The sequence below is a fragment of the Mobula hypostoma genome, chromosome 5 (genome assembly GCF_963921235.1).
Source record: "Mobula hypostoma chromosome 5, sMobHyp1.1, whole genome shotgun sequence".
NCBI lineage: Eukaryota > Metazoa > Chordata > Chondrichthyes > Myliobatiformes > Myliobatidae > Mobula > Mobula hypostoma.
Window position 1 is genome coordinate 28,204,638 of NC_086101.1, and position 19,011 is coordinate 28,223,648.

General features: G+C 44.7%; 1 protein-coding gene across 1 annotated transcript in view; it reads right to left on the reverse strand.

Moving 5' to 3' along the window:
* Nucleotides 1-19,011, reverse strand: part of LOC134346714 (uncharacterized) — a 40,428-nt gene that overhangs the window by 14,342 nt on the left and 7,075 nt on the right. The window contains exons 5-7 of the mRNA XM_063048272.1: nt 13,176-13,273; nt 10,877-10,955; nt 2,695-2,952 (exon numbers count right to left, since the gene is read on the reverse strand). Of these exons, the coding sequence (XP_062904342.1) occupies nt 2,695-2,952; nt 10,877-10,955; nt 13,176-13,273 (435 nt within the window). The remainder of the gene's footprint in view (nt 1-2,694; nt 2,953-10,876; nt 10,956-13,175; nt 13,274-19,011) is intronic.

The window sequence follows — 19,011 nt, forward strand, 5'->3', positions numbered from 1 at the left end:
TTGTGGTTGGCATGGCAGGGAGAGCTTTTCTTCCTTCTCCCATCTGCGTGAGATGTGGGACATTTGAGAAACTTTGAACTTTACTATGCTCATGGACTTCTTCATCAAGTTATGGTATTGTTACACTGTTTGTAACTATATGTTATAATTACGTGGTTTTGTCAGTTTTTTCAGTCTTGGTTTGTCCTGTGTTTTGTGATATCACACCGGAGGAAATAATGTATCATTTCTTAATGCATGCATTACTAAATGACAATAAAAGAGGACTACATGTCTTCATAATCATCTTTCCCTCCTCCCTACTTTCTGCTTTCCACAGGGATCGCTCCCTACGTGACTCCCTTGTTCATTTGTCCCTCCCCACTGATCTCCCTCCTGGCACTTATCCTTGCAAGCAGAACAAGTGCCACACCTGTCCCTACACCTCCTACCTCACTACCATTCAGGATCCTAAACAGTCCTTCCAGGTGAGGTGATACTTCACCTGTAAGTCCGTTGGGGTCATTTACAGTGTTCAGTGCTCCCAGTGTGGCTCCTCGTATATCAGTGATACCCAATGTAGGTTGGGGGAGCGCTTGGAGAAAATAACAGGCAGGATAGACAAAGGATGTGGTTTACTTATATTTTCAGAAGACCTTTGACAAGGTGCCGCACATGAGGCTGCTAAACAAGCTAGGAGCCCAATGGTATTACAGTAAAGATACTAGCATATATAGAAGATAGGCAGTGGGAATAAAGAGGGCCTTTTCTGGTTATCCTCTGATGACTAGCGGTGTTCTACAGAGGTCAATGCTGTGACTGCTTTTTTTCACATCATATATTAATGATTTGGATAATGGAATTGATCTTTTTGTGGCAAAGTTCAGAGATGATACAAAGATAGGAGGAGGGTTGAGTAGGGTTGAGGAAGTAGGGAGTCTGCAGATGGACAGTCAGTTTGGGAGAATGGGCAAAGCAGCGGCAGATGGAATATAGTGTGGGGAAGTGTAAGGTCATGCACTTCGGTAGAAGGAATAAAGGGGTAGAACATCTTCTAAACAGAGAAAATTCAAAAATCAGAGGTGCAAAGGAACTTGGGAATCCTTGCGCAGGATTCCCTGAAGGTTACCTTGTAGATTAATACAGTGGTAAAAAGGCAAATGCAATGTTAGCATTCTTTTTGAGAGGACGAGAATATAACAGCAAGGACGTAATTGTGAGGCTTTCTAAGGCACTGGTGAGGCCTCACTTGGAGTTTGCACCCCTTACCTGAAAGGCATACTGGCAGTGGAGAGGGTCCAGAGGAAGTTCACAAGATTTATTACAGGAATGAAAGGGTTAATCTATGAGGAGCGTTTGATGCCTCTGGGCCTGTACTCGCTGGAGTTCAGAAGAACGACGGTCGATCCCACCAAAACCTATCGAATATTGAAAAGTCTGAATAGAGTGGATGTAGGGAGGATGTTTTCTATAGTGAGTGAGTCTAAGACCAGAGGGTACAGCCTCAGACTAGAGGAATACCCATTTGGAACACAGATGAGGAGGGAATTTCTTTGGCCAGTAGGTAATGAATCTGTGGAATTCATTGCCACAGGGGGTTGTGGAGGCCAAGTCACAGGGTATAAAGTGGAGGCTGCTAGGTTGTTGATTAGTCGGGGCATCAAAGGTTACAGGGAGAAGGCAGGAGAAAGGGGTTGAAAGGGATAATAGATCAGCTGTGATGGAATGACAAGAGCAGACTCAAAGGGCTGAATGGCCTAATTCTCCTCCCTATATCTTACAGTCTAAAATAAGACTGCTGGGTGAACTCAGCAGGTCAGGCAGTATCTGCGGAGGAAAATGGACAGTCAATGTTTCAGATTGAGATCTCTTACCCGGACTGGGAGTCCAGATGAACGTTCAATGTTGTGGAACTTAAAAGGGTCATGAAAGTAAGAAGTAAATAGAGGAAATGTTGCAGTGACTCTGAGTTTATTTCCACTATTCAGCTATTACTTAAGTCATTGTCTACTGGGCTGTATTTAATTACCAGCACAGGGATGGATAATGAATGCTGCCCTTGGCTAGACCCAAAATAAATTGAAAATGTCAATGAAAAATATAACTAAGTATAGCCTGACTGCATACAGGGGTCACACACTGACAAACATCGAAGAATACTGACTGAAGTTCAGAGACACACAAACAGACTACGTGGAGTCACGTGGGAATGTGGGGCTGGAAAGTAATCTGCAGGAGTAAACAAAACCAGAGATTAAACTAAGAAGAGCAATAGAAAAGCAAACCACTAGATAAAACAAATCCTACATAAAATAGGGTAGCGGTTGAACTGAGAATCAGACCAAGCAGTATACCTGGGCAGGTGAGCAAAGTTCCACTCAGTGAGCTCAGCGTCTCCGCCCTCCCACTGAGCAGAGGATGTAAAAGGCTGAAAGCACATACCACCAGGCTGAAGAACAGCTTCTGTCCTGTGGTGATAAGACTGTTGAACGATCTCCTCCTTATATGATGAGATGGACACTTGACCTCAAAATCTATCTCGTTATAACCTTGCATCTTTTCCTAGGCTTGCCCTGAACTTTCTGTCATTGCTTTTCCTTTGTATTACCTCAATATACTGATGTGACGAAATGAGTTGATCTCTACCAGCTCAGTGTTTGGTGATGGTTTCATCAGGGAGAGGTGGAAAAGGGAAGACCAGGCAACATTACTCACGCCTTTGAAGACTCTATCCATTCCATCTCATTATTCCTCTGATCCGACACTTTGCTGCTGAACGTACAGCGCTTGAACTTGTGGTTCTTGCTGCCCAGCTCCCATTCTCCCTCCTCCTTCTCTGACCGCAACTCGTGATTAGCCAGCAGGGTTCTGGCTCTTCTGTGTGCTGCAGCAGGAAGCCTGCTGCTGCTCCCTGACGGAGAGTCCGTGCCACTGAAGAGGTCGGCGTCAGCGTCCTCCTCGAAACTGTCGATGCTGTAAAGGAAGACAGCATCACATTCAGAAACGGAGGCACTGGATATGTGCTGTTGTGTGGGAGAGAGCAACTGAGAGACGGGGGGTTTACAGCAGGGCACGGATACTCAAGAAGGTGAATGCTTACATGCACATCACTTCACTGACCCACAACATTGTGGAAAAATGCCCAGGTACAGTAAAACTCTGATAATCCACTCTCCAGAAATCCCAATGATTTAACATCCAGTGAGTACGCAAACTAGCAACTGGTCAATCACACAAACCAGTCTTACTTCCATGGACTCTTTCTACACTTCCCACTGCCTCAGGAAAGCAGCCAACATAATCAAACTCTTCACTCAGCCCAGACATTCCCTCTTCTCCTCCTTTCCATTGGGCAGAGATACCAAAGGCTACCCAACTCCAACTCAGGTTGGAAGAACAACACCTTATATTCCGTCTGGGTAGCCTCCAACCTGATGGCATGAACATCGACTTCTCTAACTTCCGCTAATGCCCCACCTCCCCCTCGTACCCCATCCGTTATTTATTTTTATACACACATTCTTTCTCTCACTCTCCTTTTTCTCCCTCTGTCCCTCTGACTATACCCCTTGCCCATCCTCTGGTTCCCCCCCCCACTGTCTTTCTTCCCGGACCTCCTGTCCCATAATCCTCTCGTATCCCTTTTGCCTATCACCTCTCCAGCTCTTGGCTCCATCCCTCCCCCTCCTGTCTTCTCCTATCATTTTGGATCTCCCCCTCCCCCTCCCACTTTCAAATCTCTTACTAGCTCTTCCTTCAGTTAGTCCTGACGAAGGGTCTCGGCCTGAAACGTCGACTGCACCTCTTCCTAGAGATGCTGCCTGGCCTGCTGCGTTCACCAGCAACTTTGATGTGTGTTGCTTGAATTTCCAGCATCCGCAGAATTCCTGTTGTTTGCGTTCTATCCCACAGTTATGAGACTACTGAACCAAGGATGAACTCTGAACCCCACTATCTTCCTCATCATGTGATTTGAGAGCAAGAGCCCTTGACATCAACTGTGGTCCTAAGATGCCCATTTGAAGCTGAACTCTATGGGCAACACGAGGAAATGGCAGTTGGAGTTCAATCTCATATAAAAGCAGACTGTTGTGGTTGTTGGAGGTCACACATCCCACCCCAGGAGTTCCTCGGGGCAAAGTTCCGACCTAAACATTTTTTCTCTACTAGCTTCCTTCTGTCACAAGGTCAGAAATTGGGGGGGGGGAGGGGGGAGCAGCATAGGATAGACAAAACCACAAAGAAGGTGCAGCAACATCTTTATTTTCTTAGACGTTTAAGGAGATCCAGCAGGTCACCGAAGAGTCTGACAAACTTCTGCAGATGTACAGCGGAAAGCATTCTATCTGGGTTTATTTGGTATGGAGGCTCTAATGCACTTTAATGCACGGGGCTAAAAAGAGTAGTGGACTCAGCCAGTTCCATCACAGGTACGGCTCTCCCATCGAGAATATATCTCAGATATTACCGTCCCATAATTAAGATCCCTTACCATCTGGACCTTGCTCTTCTTCTCATTACCACCATTAGGCGGGAGGTACAGGAGCCTAGAGACCCAAAACCTCAAGGTTCAACAACACGTTCTTCCCCAATGCCATCAAGTTCCTGAACTGACCTGAAAAACCCAAACACTACCTCGGATTACATCTCTCCCCTCTCCCCCTCTCTCAAGTTTTCACAATCTTTGCTGTCTTAATCAATCTCTTGGACCATATTGGATGAATCCTTTAGTTCGAAAACACAGGTTTACTATCTTTTTTCTGGCAATAGCTTATGATAAGGGGAGTAGATAAGGTCGATGATCAGAGTCCTGTTTCCAGCATGGGAGGGGTGGCTAAAACTAAAGGACATAGATTTAAGATCAGACAAAGAATACTACAGCACAGAAACAGGCTCTTTGGCCCATCTAGTTCATGCCTGTCAACCTGCACCTGGACCATAGCCCTCCATACCTCTCACATTCATGTACCTATCCAAATTTCTCTTCAATGTTTCAATCAATCCCACAACCACCATTTGCACTGGCTCACAATCATTCCACAATCTCATTACCCTGAGTGAAGAAGTTCCCTTTAAACACTTCAACTTTCACTCTTAACCCACCACCTCTAATTCTAGTTTCACCCAACCTCAGTGGAAAAGGCCTGCTTGCATTTACCCGATCTATACCCCACATAATGTTGTATACCTTCATCAAATCTCCCCACAGTGTTCTATGTTCTTGACCAACCTCCCGCTCGGGACTTTGTCAAAGGCCCTACTAAAGTCCATGAAGTCAACTTCCACTACTTTGCCTTCATCAACTTTCCCATTAAGTTCCTCAAAACATTGGTTAGACACAAGCTACCATGCACAAAGCCAAGTTAATTATCTCTAATCAGTCCCTGTTTATCCAAATATTAAGTATCTGGTCCCTTAGAACACCTTATAATAACTTTCCCATTATTGATGTCAGGCTCACCGACCTATTATTTCCTGGCTTGTTCCTAGAGCCTTTTTTAAAGAATGGATGAACATTAGCTACCCTCCAGTCCTCCCCACCTCTCCTGTGGCAAAGGATGTTTTAAATATGTCTGCTAGGGCCTTTGCAATTTCTGCACTTGCCTCCCACAGAGTGGGAGGGAACACATTGTCAAGCAACTCTAATTTGCCACATGACAGCAAACACCCTCCTCCTCTGTAATCTGTATAGGGTCCATAACTCGCTGCTGAATTGCTTCACTTCAAAAGACTCCGTGTCCATCTCTCGAATAATTACAGATGCAAAAAATCCATCTTAGATGTCCTCTTCTCTTTTGGCTTCACACACAGATTACCACTCTGGTCTATCAGATGACCAATTCTGTCCCTCGGTATCCTTTTGCTCTTAATATATTTGTAGAAGCCTTAGGATTCTCCTTCATCTCGTCTGCTAGAGGAACCTCTTCGTATCTTTTAGACCTCCTGATTTCCTTCTTAAGTGTTTTCTTACATTTCTTGTACTCCAGAACCTCATTTGGTCCTGTCTGCCAATACCTGCTATGCACCTCCTATTTTTCTTAACCAGAGCCTCAAAATCCAAGGTTCCCTAAATCTGTTATCCTTCCCATTTATTCTGACAGGAACATATAACCTCTGTACTCTCAAAATTTCACTTTGGAAGACCTCCCAGTTACCAAGTATACATTTGCCAGAAAACAACCTTTCCCAATTCACACATGCCAGATCCTTTCAAAATTGAGCTTCCTCCAATTTAGGATTTCAAACTGAGGAGCAGACCCAACCTTTTTCATAATTACGTTGAAATAATGGCATCCTGATCACAAGATGCAAAATGTTTTCCTACACAAGCCTGTGTTACCTGCCCTGTCTTATTTCCTAGTAGGAGACTGAGTACCCCACTCTCTCTCTAGTTGAGATTTTATGTACTGATTAAGAAACTTTCCTGAACACATGTGAAAACCTCTTTCCCATCCAGTCCTTTTACTGTACGGGAGTCCCAGGTAATAAGTAGAAAGTTAAAATCACCTATCACAACCTTGTATTTCCCACAATAGTCTATAATCTCTACAAATTTGCTCCTCGAAATCCTGTGGACAGCGGGTGGTCTATAATATAATCCCATTAACTTGGTCATACCTTTCTTATTCCTCCTTTCTACCCATAGAGCCTCACTAGATGAGCTCTCCTGTCTGCCATGTCTGAGCACTGCCATGACATTTTCCCTAACTAGTAATGCCACCTCTCCCCCTTTAATCCCCCCCCCCCACTCTACCTGGCCTAAGACGATGGAACCCTGGAACATTGAGCTACTAGTCCTGCCCCTTCCGGAACCAAGTCTCATTAATGGTCACAATGTCATAACTCCATGCTCTACGCCCGTCCGCCTTTCGTACAATACTCTTTGCACTGAAATGTACACAGCTCAGAGTATTAATCCTACCATACTCTATCTTTGGATTCCTAACCTTTGTTTGTAGCTTTAACAATATCTTTCTCCACACCACCACACTATCTGTTCTGGCGCTCTGTTTCCCATCTCCCTGTAACTCTAGTTTAAATCCCACCCTCACGTTGTGCAGCATTAGCAAACCTTCCCATTAAGATATTAGTCCCCCTCCAGCTCAGGTGAAACACTTCCCTTCTGTACAGGTCCCACCTTCCCTGGAAGAGAGCCCAATGATCCAAAAACTGAAGCCCTCCCTCCTGCATCGTCACCTAGCCACATGTTAAACTGTACGATCTTCCTGCTTCTGGCCTCAGCAGCACATGGCATGGGTAGCAACCCTGCCACCACAACCCTGGAGGTCCTGTCCTTTAACTTAGTACCCGACTCCCTCAACTCACTTTGCAGGTCCTCATCACCCATCCTACCCAAGTCATTGGTACCTACATAGATCACAACCTCCGACTGCTCAGCCTCCCATTTAAGAATGCCGTGGACTCGATCAGGTAAGCCCCTGACCCCTGGCACCCAAGAAGCAACATACCATCCAGGAATCCTGTTCTTGTCCATGTAACCTGCTTTCTGTTCCTCTAATTAATGACTTCACAATCACTACAGCTCACTTCTTCTTCTTCTCTCCGCCCTCCCCCCAACTTCTGAGCCAGTGTCACTGTAAACTCCCTCTGCTAGGTCATCCTCCATCACCACCCCCCCACCCACGCCAACTGTATCCAAGCAGTACACCTGTTATTGAGGGGAAAAGGCATACAGGTATTCTGCACTTGTTGCCTATCCCCCTTCTCACTGTCACCCAGCTACTTGTGTTCTGCACTTTGGGTCTGACTACCTCCCAGTATATCCTACCTATCAATCCTTCAGCCCAGAACCAGAGTACAACAGTCCCAACTCCTTAACACAGTCTATTAGAGGCTGCAGCTGGATGCACCTCTTGCACGTGTCAGTAATACTGGAGGTCTTCCTGCCTTCTCACATCCTGTAAGAAGAGCACTCCACTATCCCGTCTGGCATCCCCACTGCTCTAAATGAGCAATAAGAGATAAAGAAAGAATAACAATAAAAGAAATCCATCTACGGCCTATGCCTCTCCTCGCCAAACCCTCAACTCCCCACTCTAATACTGGCCCACTTACACAATGGCTGTGCAGCTTAAACCTAACTTCTTTTCATTGGACCCTGCTAAATGCCCAATTATGTGTAAACCAATGCCTTCTCGAAAACTGTGGCATGCAAAATGTGTGACTTCCCCTGCTTGCTTCTTTTAACACTCTCCCTCTCTCTCCCTCTGTCTCCTTGGGAACTGAGGAGTGCAAAATGCGCTGACAGCTCCCACTCGCTTCTTTTAAACTCTCTCTCTCTACAAAGCCCAATGTCTCCTCGGGAACTTTGGCACATCAAATATGAGAGAGATTTTAAAAAAAACCTTAGGGACAACTTATTCCACACAGAGGATGGAAAATGGAACAAACTGTAGGACAATGTAGATATGGATACAATTCTAATGTTTAAAAGACATTGATACAAATTTACAGATTACAAAGAAAGGCTTATGCCGTAAGACATAGGAACCATCATGGCTGATCCTTTTCTCCCCTCCTCAATCCCACTTCCCGGCCTTCTCCTTGCAACCTTTCACGTCACGCCCAATCAAGAACCTACCAATCTCTGCCTTAAATACATTCAACAACCTGCCCCCCCACAGCTCTCTGTGGTAACAAATTCCATAAATTCACGACCCTCTGGCTAAAGAAATTTCTCTGCATCTGTTTTTAATGAACGCTCTTCTATCCTGAGAGTGTGCCCTCTTGTCCTAGACCCCCCCCCCCACCATGGGAAATATTCTTTCTACACCTTCTCTGTATAGGCCTTTCAACATTTGCAAGGTTTCAATGAGATCCCCCCTTTCTTCTAAGTTCCAGCAAATACAGACCCAGAGCTATCAAATGTTCCTCGTATGATAACCCTTTCATTCCCAGAATCATCTTTGTGAACCTCCTCTAAACCCTCTCCAATGCCAGCTCATCTTTTCTTAGATGAGGAGCCCAAAACTGTTCACAATACTCAAAGTGATGCCTCACCAGTGCCTTATAAAGCCTCAGCATCCCTGTTCGTGTATTCTAGACCTCTTGAAATGAATGCTAACATTGCATTTGGCCTCCTCACCACCAACTAAACATGCAAGTTAACCTTTAGGGTGTTCTGCACAAGGACTACCAAATCCCTTTGCATCTCAAGAGTTTTGGAAAATAGTCTGCACTTTTTCGAACATTGTATTTCATCTGCCACTTTTTGCCCATTCTCCTAGTCCGTCTAAGTCCTTCTACAGCCTACCTACTGCTCCACCAATCTTGGTATCATCTGCAAATTTGGCAACAAAGTCATCTATTCCATCATCTAAATCATTGATATACAGCATAAAAAGCAGTCTCAACACTGGCCCCTAAAGAACACCACTAATCACTGGCAACCAACCAGAAAAGGATCCTTTTATTTCCACTCGCTGCCTCCTAAAAATCAGCCAATGTTCTAGCCATGCCAGTAACTTTCCTGTAATCCCATGAGCTTAACTTGGTAAGCAGCTTCATGTGTGGCATCTTGTCAAAGGCCTTCTGAAAGTCCAAATATGCAACATCCACTGCATCCCCTTTATCTATCCTACTTGTAACCTCCTCAAAGAATTCCAACAGGTTTTCCTTTAAGGAAACCATGCTGATTTTGTCCTATCTTGCTCCATGTCACCAAGTACTCCATAAACTCATCCTTAACAATTGACTGCAACATCTTCCCAACCACTGAGGTCAGGCTAACTGGTCTATAATTTCCTTTCTGCTGCCCTCCTCACTTAAGAGTGGAGTGACATTTGCAATTTTCCAGTCCTCTGGCACTACGCCACAGTCCAATGATTTTTGAAAGATTTAGAGGGATATGGGCCAAAAAAGGAGCTAAGGAACTAGCTCCAACAAACATCTTGGTCAGCATGAACAAGTTGGAGTGAAGGACCTGTTTCCAAGTTGTAGAACCCTGTGATTCCTCTTTAAATCTAATTCAAACTTTCACTTTCTTGCCTAGTCAGGTTTCTTTCTTTTATCTCTATGTGTCTGATAGAAGTATGGCTGGCATACACTGGGTGGAGAATCGGGATCTTCTCCCAGGTTATGTCAAATAGTAGGATGCTGCAATTTAAGGGAGGAGGAAAGTTTGTAAGAATTGTGCAGGGCATTTTTAAAAAATTATTTCACAGTGGTGGTGCCTGGAATGAGCTGCCAGGGTGGAAGCAGATACAGAAGAGATGTTTAAAAGAGTGACAACTGCATGTATTTGAAGGGAATGGGTTATGTGTAGGCAGAAGAGATTTAGTTTAATGCAGCACCATGTCCAAAGCAGATATTGGGGGCTATAGGACCTGTCCCTGCATTGCTCTATGAACCAAAAAAAAGGAATATATAGATTTTCAGTCCCTGTCTTTATCCCTCAAACATAAATTTCCTTTCACTGAAACACACCAATCTGTCATAAGAACATAAGTAATTGGAGCAGGAGCTGGTTATGTGGTCTGTCAAGCATACTCCTTCATTCAGTAAGATCCTGGGTCGTCTAGGTGTGGGAACAGCTCCACCTATCTGCCATTTCTCCATAGCCCTTAATTTCCCAAATGCAAAGATCTATCTAGCTGTATCTTAAATACATTTAGAGAGCAGCTTCCATTGCTTCTCTGGGCAGAGATTTCCACAGATCGTTGCCAACCTCATACCTCACACCTACATTGACTTTTTTTTGGTTGTTTTGAGGTCCTACAAGGAAACCACAACCTGCAGGACCTCTCTCCTGGTCGAAACCCCTGCGCAACAGCACCTTCGCTGGAAGGATTGTAGCAGTTTGAGACAAGTGAAGAAGGGAAATTTGGGAACAACAATAACTGATGATGTTCACATACTGAGGAATAAAGTACCGTACCTGCTGGGATGTGACAAGGTGACTGTCGATTCCGAGCCTGCTGACTGAGACGAGGGGAAGCTGTCCAAATCATCTTGTTCTGGGAAGAATGGCCAAACAACAAAAAAAAAGTCATGTGACTGGGATCTGGGATCAGAGAAAGTACTTACATGAGGAAATCTTCTTCACCACAAGGTAACCCGAAGACCCTCGGCAGCAGTATAAAGATCCCGGAGCACAGTTGGAAAGTAGCAACCTTCAAGACAGCTTTGTGCACAAAATTTCCTACACTGCTACTGCTCTGTGCTCAACAGAGTGACTTGGTTTAAATTCATTCCAATTGCATACCTTTCTGTACAAAAGCACTATTCCATATAAAGTATATCCATTGTAAAATGTGGTTACAGGCTGTCCCCAGCTCATGAATGCCCAGCTTGTAGTCACCCCTGCACAAGCCTGAGCTTCCTTAAATAATTATTAAATTCAAGTCTGACGTAAGTACACATGTCCATCCTACAGATGGCAGAATTAGTTTCCCTTCATCCTCTCTCTCTCTCTCTCTCTCTCTCTCTCTCTCTATTTTTAGTGATCACTCTCATCAGTCTCATGTGCTTTTGTTGTTGTTATAACATCCTGGAGATGTGGTTACCGCAGTTATTTATTTATTTTTAACATATTTTCTGAGTTATGGATATCTGTAAAAATTTTACCAAGCGATTGTTTCAGCATGGTTCATTCACACAAAGGGTTGGTAATTTAATTGCTCATTGAAAGTTGTCCCTAGTTTGAAGCAGAAATTGGGAAAGAGGGGAGAATAAAATTAGATTAATGTGGGATAGGTCATTGATGGTCAACACAGAGTTGATAAGACTGTAAGATACAGGAGGAGAATCAGGACATTCAGCCCACTGAATCTTCTCCACCACTCGGTTAAGGCTGATTTTATCAACCCTCATCCTCCTGCCACTCCCCATGACCTTTAACTGCTTTACCAATCAAGAGCCTATTAATCTCCGCGTTACACTTGCAGACTTGGCCTCCATAGTACTCAATGGCAACAGATTCACCACCCCCAGGCTGAAGAAATTCATCCTCCTCTCAATTTTAAAGGGATACCACTTTATTCTGAAGCTGTTCCTCTGGTCGTAGACTTTCTCACTACTGCATTCATCCTCTCTGTGTTAAGCCTATGCACACTTTTAAATATCCAGTAGATTTCAATCAGATTCTCTCCACACCCCCACCCACCCTCCATTCATTCCTTCTGAAATCTACAAGTACAGGCGCAGATACATTCTCCTCATACATCAAGACCTTGGTGAAGCAAAGGACCAGTTTCGGTGCTGATTAACCCTATGACACTGGCAACACTTCATAGTTATAAACATTCTATCGAAACCTTTATTTTGCAAAGCCCCCAGGAAAATTCAGTACTCAGACAGCACAGAAACAGGCCCTTCAGCCCATTATGTCCATCCAACTACACTTTTCTGCACCGGACAATGTCAGGTTGAACAGCTTCTGGGCAAGAGTCAGGTGTTTAAGTGATGGTGACACACGAAATAGCTAACGGTCGCCACCAAAAGTTTCTTGGAAGTTTCATTTGGATGCAGAAGAAGGGCTGTGGACAGGTTACTGACCCTTATAAAGAACACTCTGGCAAAGTCACATTTATTAATGGTCGTCAGTGTTACACCCAACCCACCCCCTCCCGTGTCCTTTTAAGTTATTGAGAGATGTTTAAACGATACCAGACTCAATGAGAATCAACCACCAGAGGGTCTAATCTCACCAGGTCATCAAGACAGATATGTCTTGACCCAACAGTCAACTGTCCATTTCTCTCCACAGATACTGCCTGACCTGTTCAGTTCCTCCAGTGTTTTGTGTGTTACATCCTGCTTTTACCTATTTAAGCCAAGAGAGCTCTTAAATATTGCTTGTGTTGTCTGGATTTTGAGTCACACAGCATGATGAGCTCTTCGGACCATCAAGTTTGCATCAACCATCACCCATTTACACCGATCCTGCATAAACAGTTTTTTTAATTTTACCCATGTTCAGATTTACTCCACTCACCCACAAATTTGGGGGGAATTTTCAGCAACCAATTCATCCACCAACAAACACGTCGTTGGGAATTGGAAGGAAACCAGAGCACACCGGGGAAACCCACACAGTTGCTTCTAAACCACAGGTCAGGACTGAACTGCCTCTGGCACTGAGGGGCAGCAGTCTACTGTCTGCCTTTCCTCTCCATTTCTTTCTCTCGTGTGACCTATAACCCGTGCACTTCAAAGGCCCAGAAGGAAATACAAACCTGTGACTGTATCGCAAGTGATAGCCGCTCTCTCGTCAGGAGCAGCTTCCAGGAAATCACAGCTCGGCCCTGGCTGATTCATCTGATTTTCTATAAAGCTAGAAAATTAAAGAAATACAAGTTAGCTCCTAACCCACTGGAGGCAGTGAGTGTACAAACAATTGAGTGAAATGAGACAGGCAAAATTAGACTAGGGAGGCAGCACTCTGCTGCAACTGTGGGCATTTCCTCTGGAAGCTCATTTCATATTGCTGTATGTAAAATTGTTGTTGTGACATGTCCAGCGTGGTAGTGTAGTGGGTAGTGCTTGACGCTCTCACTTTCACCTTCCACCGCTGGCTAGCTATCTTGTAACAAGGAGAGCTGAATGTGTAAGTCTTTCCCTGCCAGTACGTAGCCTCTCCAACAGCAAGCCTCATGTAGTGCCTCCTCACTGGCAACACACGAAAACTAAACTCCTTTCAGGTGCAGGCTCATGAACCAAATCCCCAGCTATGGGTAAATAGCCCCACTGCCTTATGGGCAGCCTCAGGAGAGACGAAGGCTATAGAGTAAACCCAGACAGCAAATCCAGAGTGGAGCCCCTATGGCGGAAGGACATCATTGAACATCCTTCTGGCAGCTCCTGCAGCCAAGCTGGTGCCAAACGTATTGCTTCATAAGCTTTCCTTTGGACTACACTGGTGAGGCCAAGAGGGGGATCTTGATGACTGGGTATCTCAGGATCTCCATACCTTCTGCCCAGGCTTGTGATGATGATCACCAGCCATTGTCCTTCGAGACAGACGGATGGATGCCAACCATGAAAAACGTAATGAACAAGAAACTTATCTTCAGTTCCCCTTTAAATTTCACCCGCACCTTAAATCTGAGCCCCCTTCTCTACACTCGCCTGTGCTGAGAAGTTGACTATCCATTCAATTTATCCCCCTTATGACTTTATGTTTCTCCCCACACTCCCATCAACTCTCCAGGATTACACCACTTACCCACACACTAGGGGCAATTTACAGTGGATGATTTTGGGATGTTGGGGCAAACCAGAGCACCAGGGAGAAATCTAGAAAGTCACAGTGAGAACATGCAGGCTGCACACGGACAGCACCAGAGTTCGGGATTGAACCCCATCTCTGGAGCTGAGAGGCAGCAGCTCTAACCGCTGTGCCACAGAGCCAAAGGATTTGCCTAGACAGTAGTCCCAAAGTGGACTAAGGAGATCTGCAGCAGGACAAAGATTGAGCTGGCCTTATAGGGGTGTACAAATCATGAGGGACAGAAGGCATGACTGTACACAGTCTTTTTTCAGTGGTTCAAGTATCAAGAACTAAAGGACATAGGTTTAAAGGTGAAAGGGAGAGAGGGGTAAGATTTAGACAAACTGAAGGATCAATCCATTTACTTTTACTCAGAGGGTGGTATTCATGTAGAATAAGCTGCCAGAGGAAGTGGTTGAAGCAGGTACACGTAGAAACAGAGAAAACATAGAGCACAATACAGGCCCTTCGGCCCACAAAGCTGGGCCAAACATGTTCCTACCTTAGAACTACCTAGGCTTTACCCATAGCCGTCTATTCTTCTAAGCTCCATGTAGCCATTCAGAAGACTCTTAAAAGACCCTATCGTTTCCGTCTCCAGCACTGCCGCTGGCAGCCCACTCCATGCACTCACCACTCTCTGCGTAAAAAACTTACCCCTGACATCTCCTCTGTATCTACTTCCAAGCACCTTAAAACTATGCCCTCTCATGCTAACCATTTCAGCCCTGGGAAAAAGCCTCTGACTATCCACACGATCAATGCCTCTCATTATCTTGTATACCTCTAATAAGTCATCTGTCATCCTTCGTCGCTCCAAAAAGGCCAGGTTCACTCAACCTATTCTTATAAGACATGCTCCCCAATCCAGGCAACATCCTTATAGATCTCCTCTGCACCCTTTCTATGGCTTCCACATCCTTTCTGTAGTGAGGCGACCAGAACTGAGCATAGGACTTCAAGTGGGGTCTGACCAGGGTCCTATATAGCTGCAACATTACCTCTCGGCTCTTAAACTCAATCCCACAATTGATGAAGGCCAATGCACCGTATGCCTTCTTAACCACAGAGTCAACCTGCGTAGCAGCTTTGAGTGTCCTATGAACTCGGACCCCAAGATCCCTCTGATCCTCCACACTGCCAAGAGTCTTACCATTAATACAATATTCTGTCATCATATTTGAGCTACCAAAATGAACCACCTCACACTTATCTGGATTGAACTCTATCTGCCACCTCTCAGCCCAGTTTTGCATCCTATCAATGTCCCGCTGTAACCCCTGACAGCCCTCCACACCATCCACAACACCTCCAACCTTTGTGTCATCGGCAAACTTATTAACCCATCCCTCCACTTCCTCATCCAGGTCATTTATAAAAATCACAAAGAGTCGGGGTCCCAGAACAGATCTCTGAGGCACAGCACCGGTCACCAGTCTCCATGCAGAATATGACCCATCTACAACCACTCTTTGCCTTCTGTGGGCAAGCCTGTTCTGGATCCACAAAGCAATTTCCCCTTGGATCCCATGCCTCCTTACTTTCTCAATAAGTCTTGCATGGGGTACCTTATCAAATGCCTTGCTAAAATCCATACACACTACATCTACGGCTCTACCTTCATCAATGTGCTTAATCACATCCTCACAAAATGTAATCAGGCTAGTAAGGCACGACCTGCCTTTGACAAAGCCATGCTGACTATACCTAATCAGATTATGCCTCTCCAAATGTACATAAATCCTGCCTCTCAGGATCTTCTCCATTAACCTACCAACCACTGAAGTTAAGACTCACTGGCCTATAATTTTCTGGGTATCCCTACTCCCTTTCTTGAATAAGGGAACAACATCCACAACCCTGGAACCTCTCCCAGCCTCATTGGTGATGCAAAGATCATTGCCAGAGGCTCAGCAATCTCCTCCCTCGCTCTCCACAGTAGCCAGGGGTACTTATCCAACTTGATGCTTTCCAAAAGCTCCAGCACATCCTCTTTAATATCTACATTCTCAAAGTACAATAACAACTTTTACAAAATATTGTAGATACATGGATAGATGAGGTTTAAAGGGGATATGGGCCACATGCTGGTCTTGGACATCCTGGACCAATTGGGCCATAGGGCCTGTTCCCATAAGATATAGAAGAATTAGGCCATTTGGCCCATTGAGTCTGCTCCATCATTTAATCATGGCTGATCCATTTTTCCTACCTCCTCCTCCCTAATATCCCTTCATGCCCTGACCAATCAAGAATCGATCAGGCTCTGCCTTAAATATAAAGACTTGGCTTCCACAGCTGTCTGTGTCAACAAATTCCACAGATTCACCGCTCTCTGGCTAAAGAAATTCCTCATCATCTGCATCCTAAAAGGATGCCTCTCTATTCTGAGGCTGTGTCCTCTGGTCTTAGACTCTCCCACCATAGGAAACATCCTTTCAAAGGTTTCAAAGATACATTTAATATCAGGGAAATGTATACAATATACATCCTGAAAAGCTTTTTCTCCACATTCACTCTCTCAAGGCCTTTCACTCCTTTCATTTCTTCTACCAAAGTGTATGACCACACACTTCCCGGCACTATTCCATCTGCCACGTATTTGCCCATTCCCCTACTCTAAGTCCTTCTGTAGCCTCTCTACTTCCTCAAAACTATTTGCCCCTCCACCCATCTTCATATCATCTGCAAACTTTACAACAAAGCCATCAAATCCATCATCCAAATCATTGACATATAATGTAAAAGTATCAGGCCCAATACAGACCCCTGTGGAACATCACTAGTCACTGGCTGCCAACCAGAAAAGGCTCCCTTTATTCCCACTCTTTGCCTCCTGCCAATCAGCCACTGCTTTATCCATGCTAGAATGTTCCCTGTAATACCATGGACTCGTTGCTCGTTAAGCAGCTTCATATGTGGCAGGTTGTCAAAGGCCATCTGAAAATCCAAGTACACAACATCAACCGGATCTCTTTTATCTATCCTGCTTGTTATTTCTTCAAATAATTCCAACAGATTTGTCAGGCAAGATTTTCCTTGAGGAAACCATGCCGACTACGGTCTTTTTTATCATGTGCCTCGAAGTACCTCGAAACCACATCCACAACAATCAACTCCATCTTCCCAACCACTGAGAGCAAACCAACTGGCCGATAATTTCCTTTCTACTGCTTCTTTCCCTTCTTGAAGACTGGAGTGACATTTGCAATTTTCCAGTCTTGCAGAATCATTCCAGAATGTAATGATTCGTGAAAGATCATTATTAATGTCTCCACAATCTCTGAGCCACCTCTTTCAGATCCCTGGGCTATACACCATCTGATCTAGGCGACTCATCTACCTTCAGACCATTCAGTTCCCCCAAGAACCTTCTCCCTAGTAATGGTAACTTCACAAACTTCACGACTCCTCATACCTGGGATTTCCACCATACTGCTAGTGCCTTCCACAGTGAAGACTAATGCAAAATACTTATTCAATTCATCTCCCATTACTATCTCTCCAGCAGTCCGATATCCACCTTTGCCTCTCTTTTACACTTTATGTATCTGAAGAAACTCTTGATATCCTCTTTAATTTTATTAGCTAGCCTACTTTTGTATTTCATCTTTACCATCTTAATGATTTTTCAGTTGCCTTCTGTTGTTTTTTTTTTACAAGCTTCCCAATCCTCAGACTTTCCACTAATTTTAGATCTATCTATGACCTCCCTTTGGCTTTTATGTTTCTGTGTTGTATGATTCTATACCCCTTGATTACCTACATCTAGAAATCCATTTTCATTTTAAATTTCAATGCCAGTGGGATAGGTACACAGATAGGACAGGCTTAGAGATGCTTGGCTAAATACAGGCAAATGGGACGACTGTAGATGGGCGTCTGGTTGGCATGGAGTAGATGGGTTGAATGGCCAATTTCCATGCTGAATTATGAGGATATTGTTGGAACTCAAGGCAATGAATTCTGGAAGGAAATTGAGCAGACTTCATTCACCAGGGCATAAGAGAGTAAAAGGTGACCTCATAGAAGTGTATAAAATCATGAGGAGCATAGATAAGGTGAATGCACACAGTCTTTTACCCAGGGTTCAGAAGCACCAATGAGCAGGCATATATTTTATAAGGTACTTGGACAGATACATGGATAGGAGAGGTTTTACAGAGATAGAGACCAAACGTGGGAAAGTGGGACTAGCTTGGATGGGCATCTTAGTCAGCATGGACCAGATGGGCCAAAGGGCCTGCTCGTTACAGTATTCACTGCACTTTCTCTGCAGCTGTTACCTTCATTCTGCATTCAGATATTGTTTCAGGGGCTTAAGGAGGTTTAATGGCACCTAATGGTGACATCTTTACTTGCATCTTCGGAAACAGCTCTATTTTCCCTGTCGGGGTTCTTTTGAAGACCCTGACCTGGAGTTACACGCTGACTACGGTTCTTTGCGGGAATGGGACCCACTCTCGGGATTTCATGACTGGCCATTATTTGGCACGCCAAGGGCTCGGCCTAAGTTTCACTCACCTTCGAAGGGATGAGATCTCGTAGCTCTGGAGACAGGCGGATCCAAGGTCGGGGCCCGGGCAGATTGGTGTGTCATGGGAGATGGAAGTTCTAAGGCTGTGTGCCCAGAGACCTGAGATCTTCGGGCACAGAGCTCAGAAAAAGTGACGCAATGGACTTTTAACATCGTAAACCAGCGAGTTGTCTGTTATGTCTCCCCTCTTGCAGTGAAACGGAGACACCTCTTTTTCCCTTGTTAGGGAGAGGGAGAGCGCGGGTGAATTAGTCGTCTTTGGAGT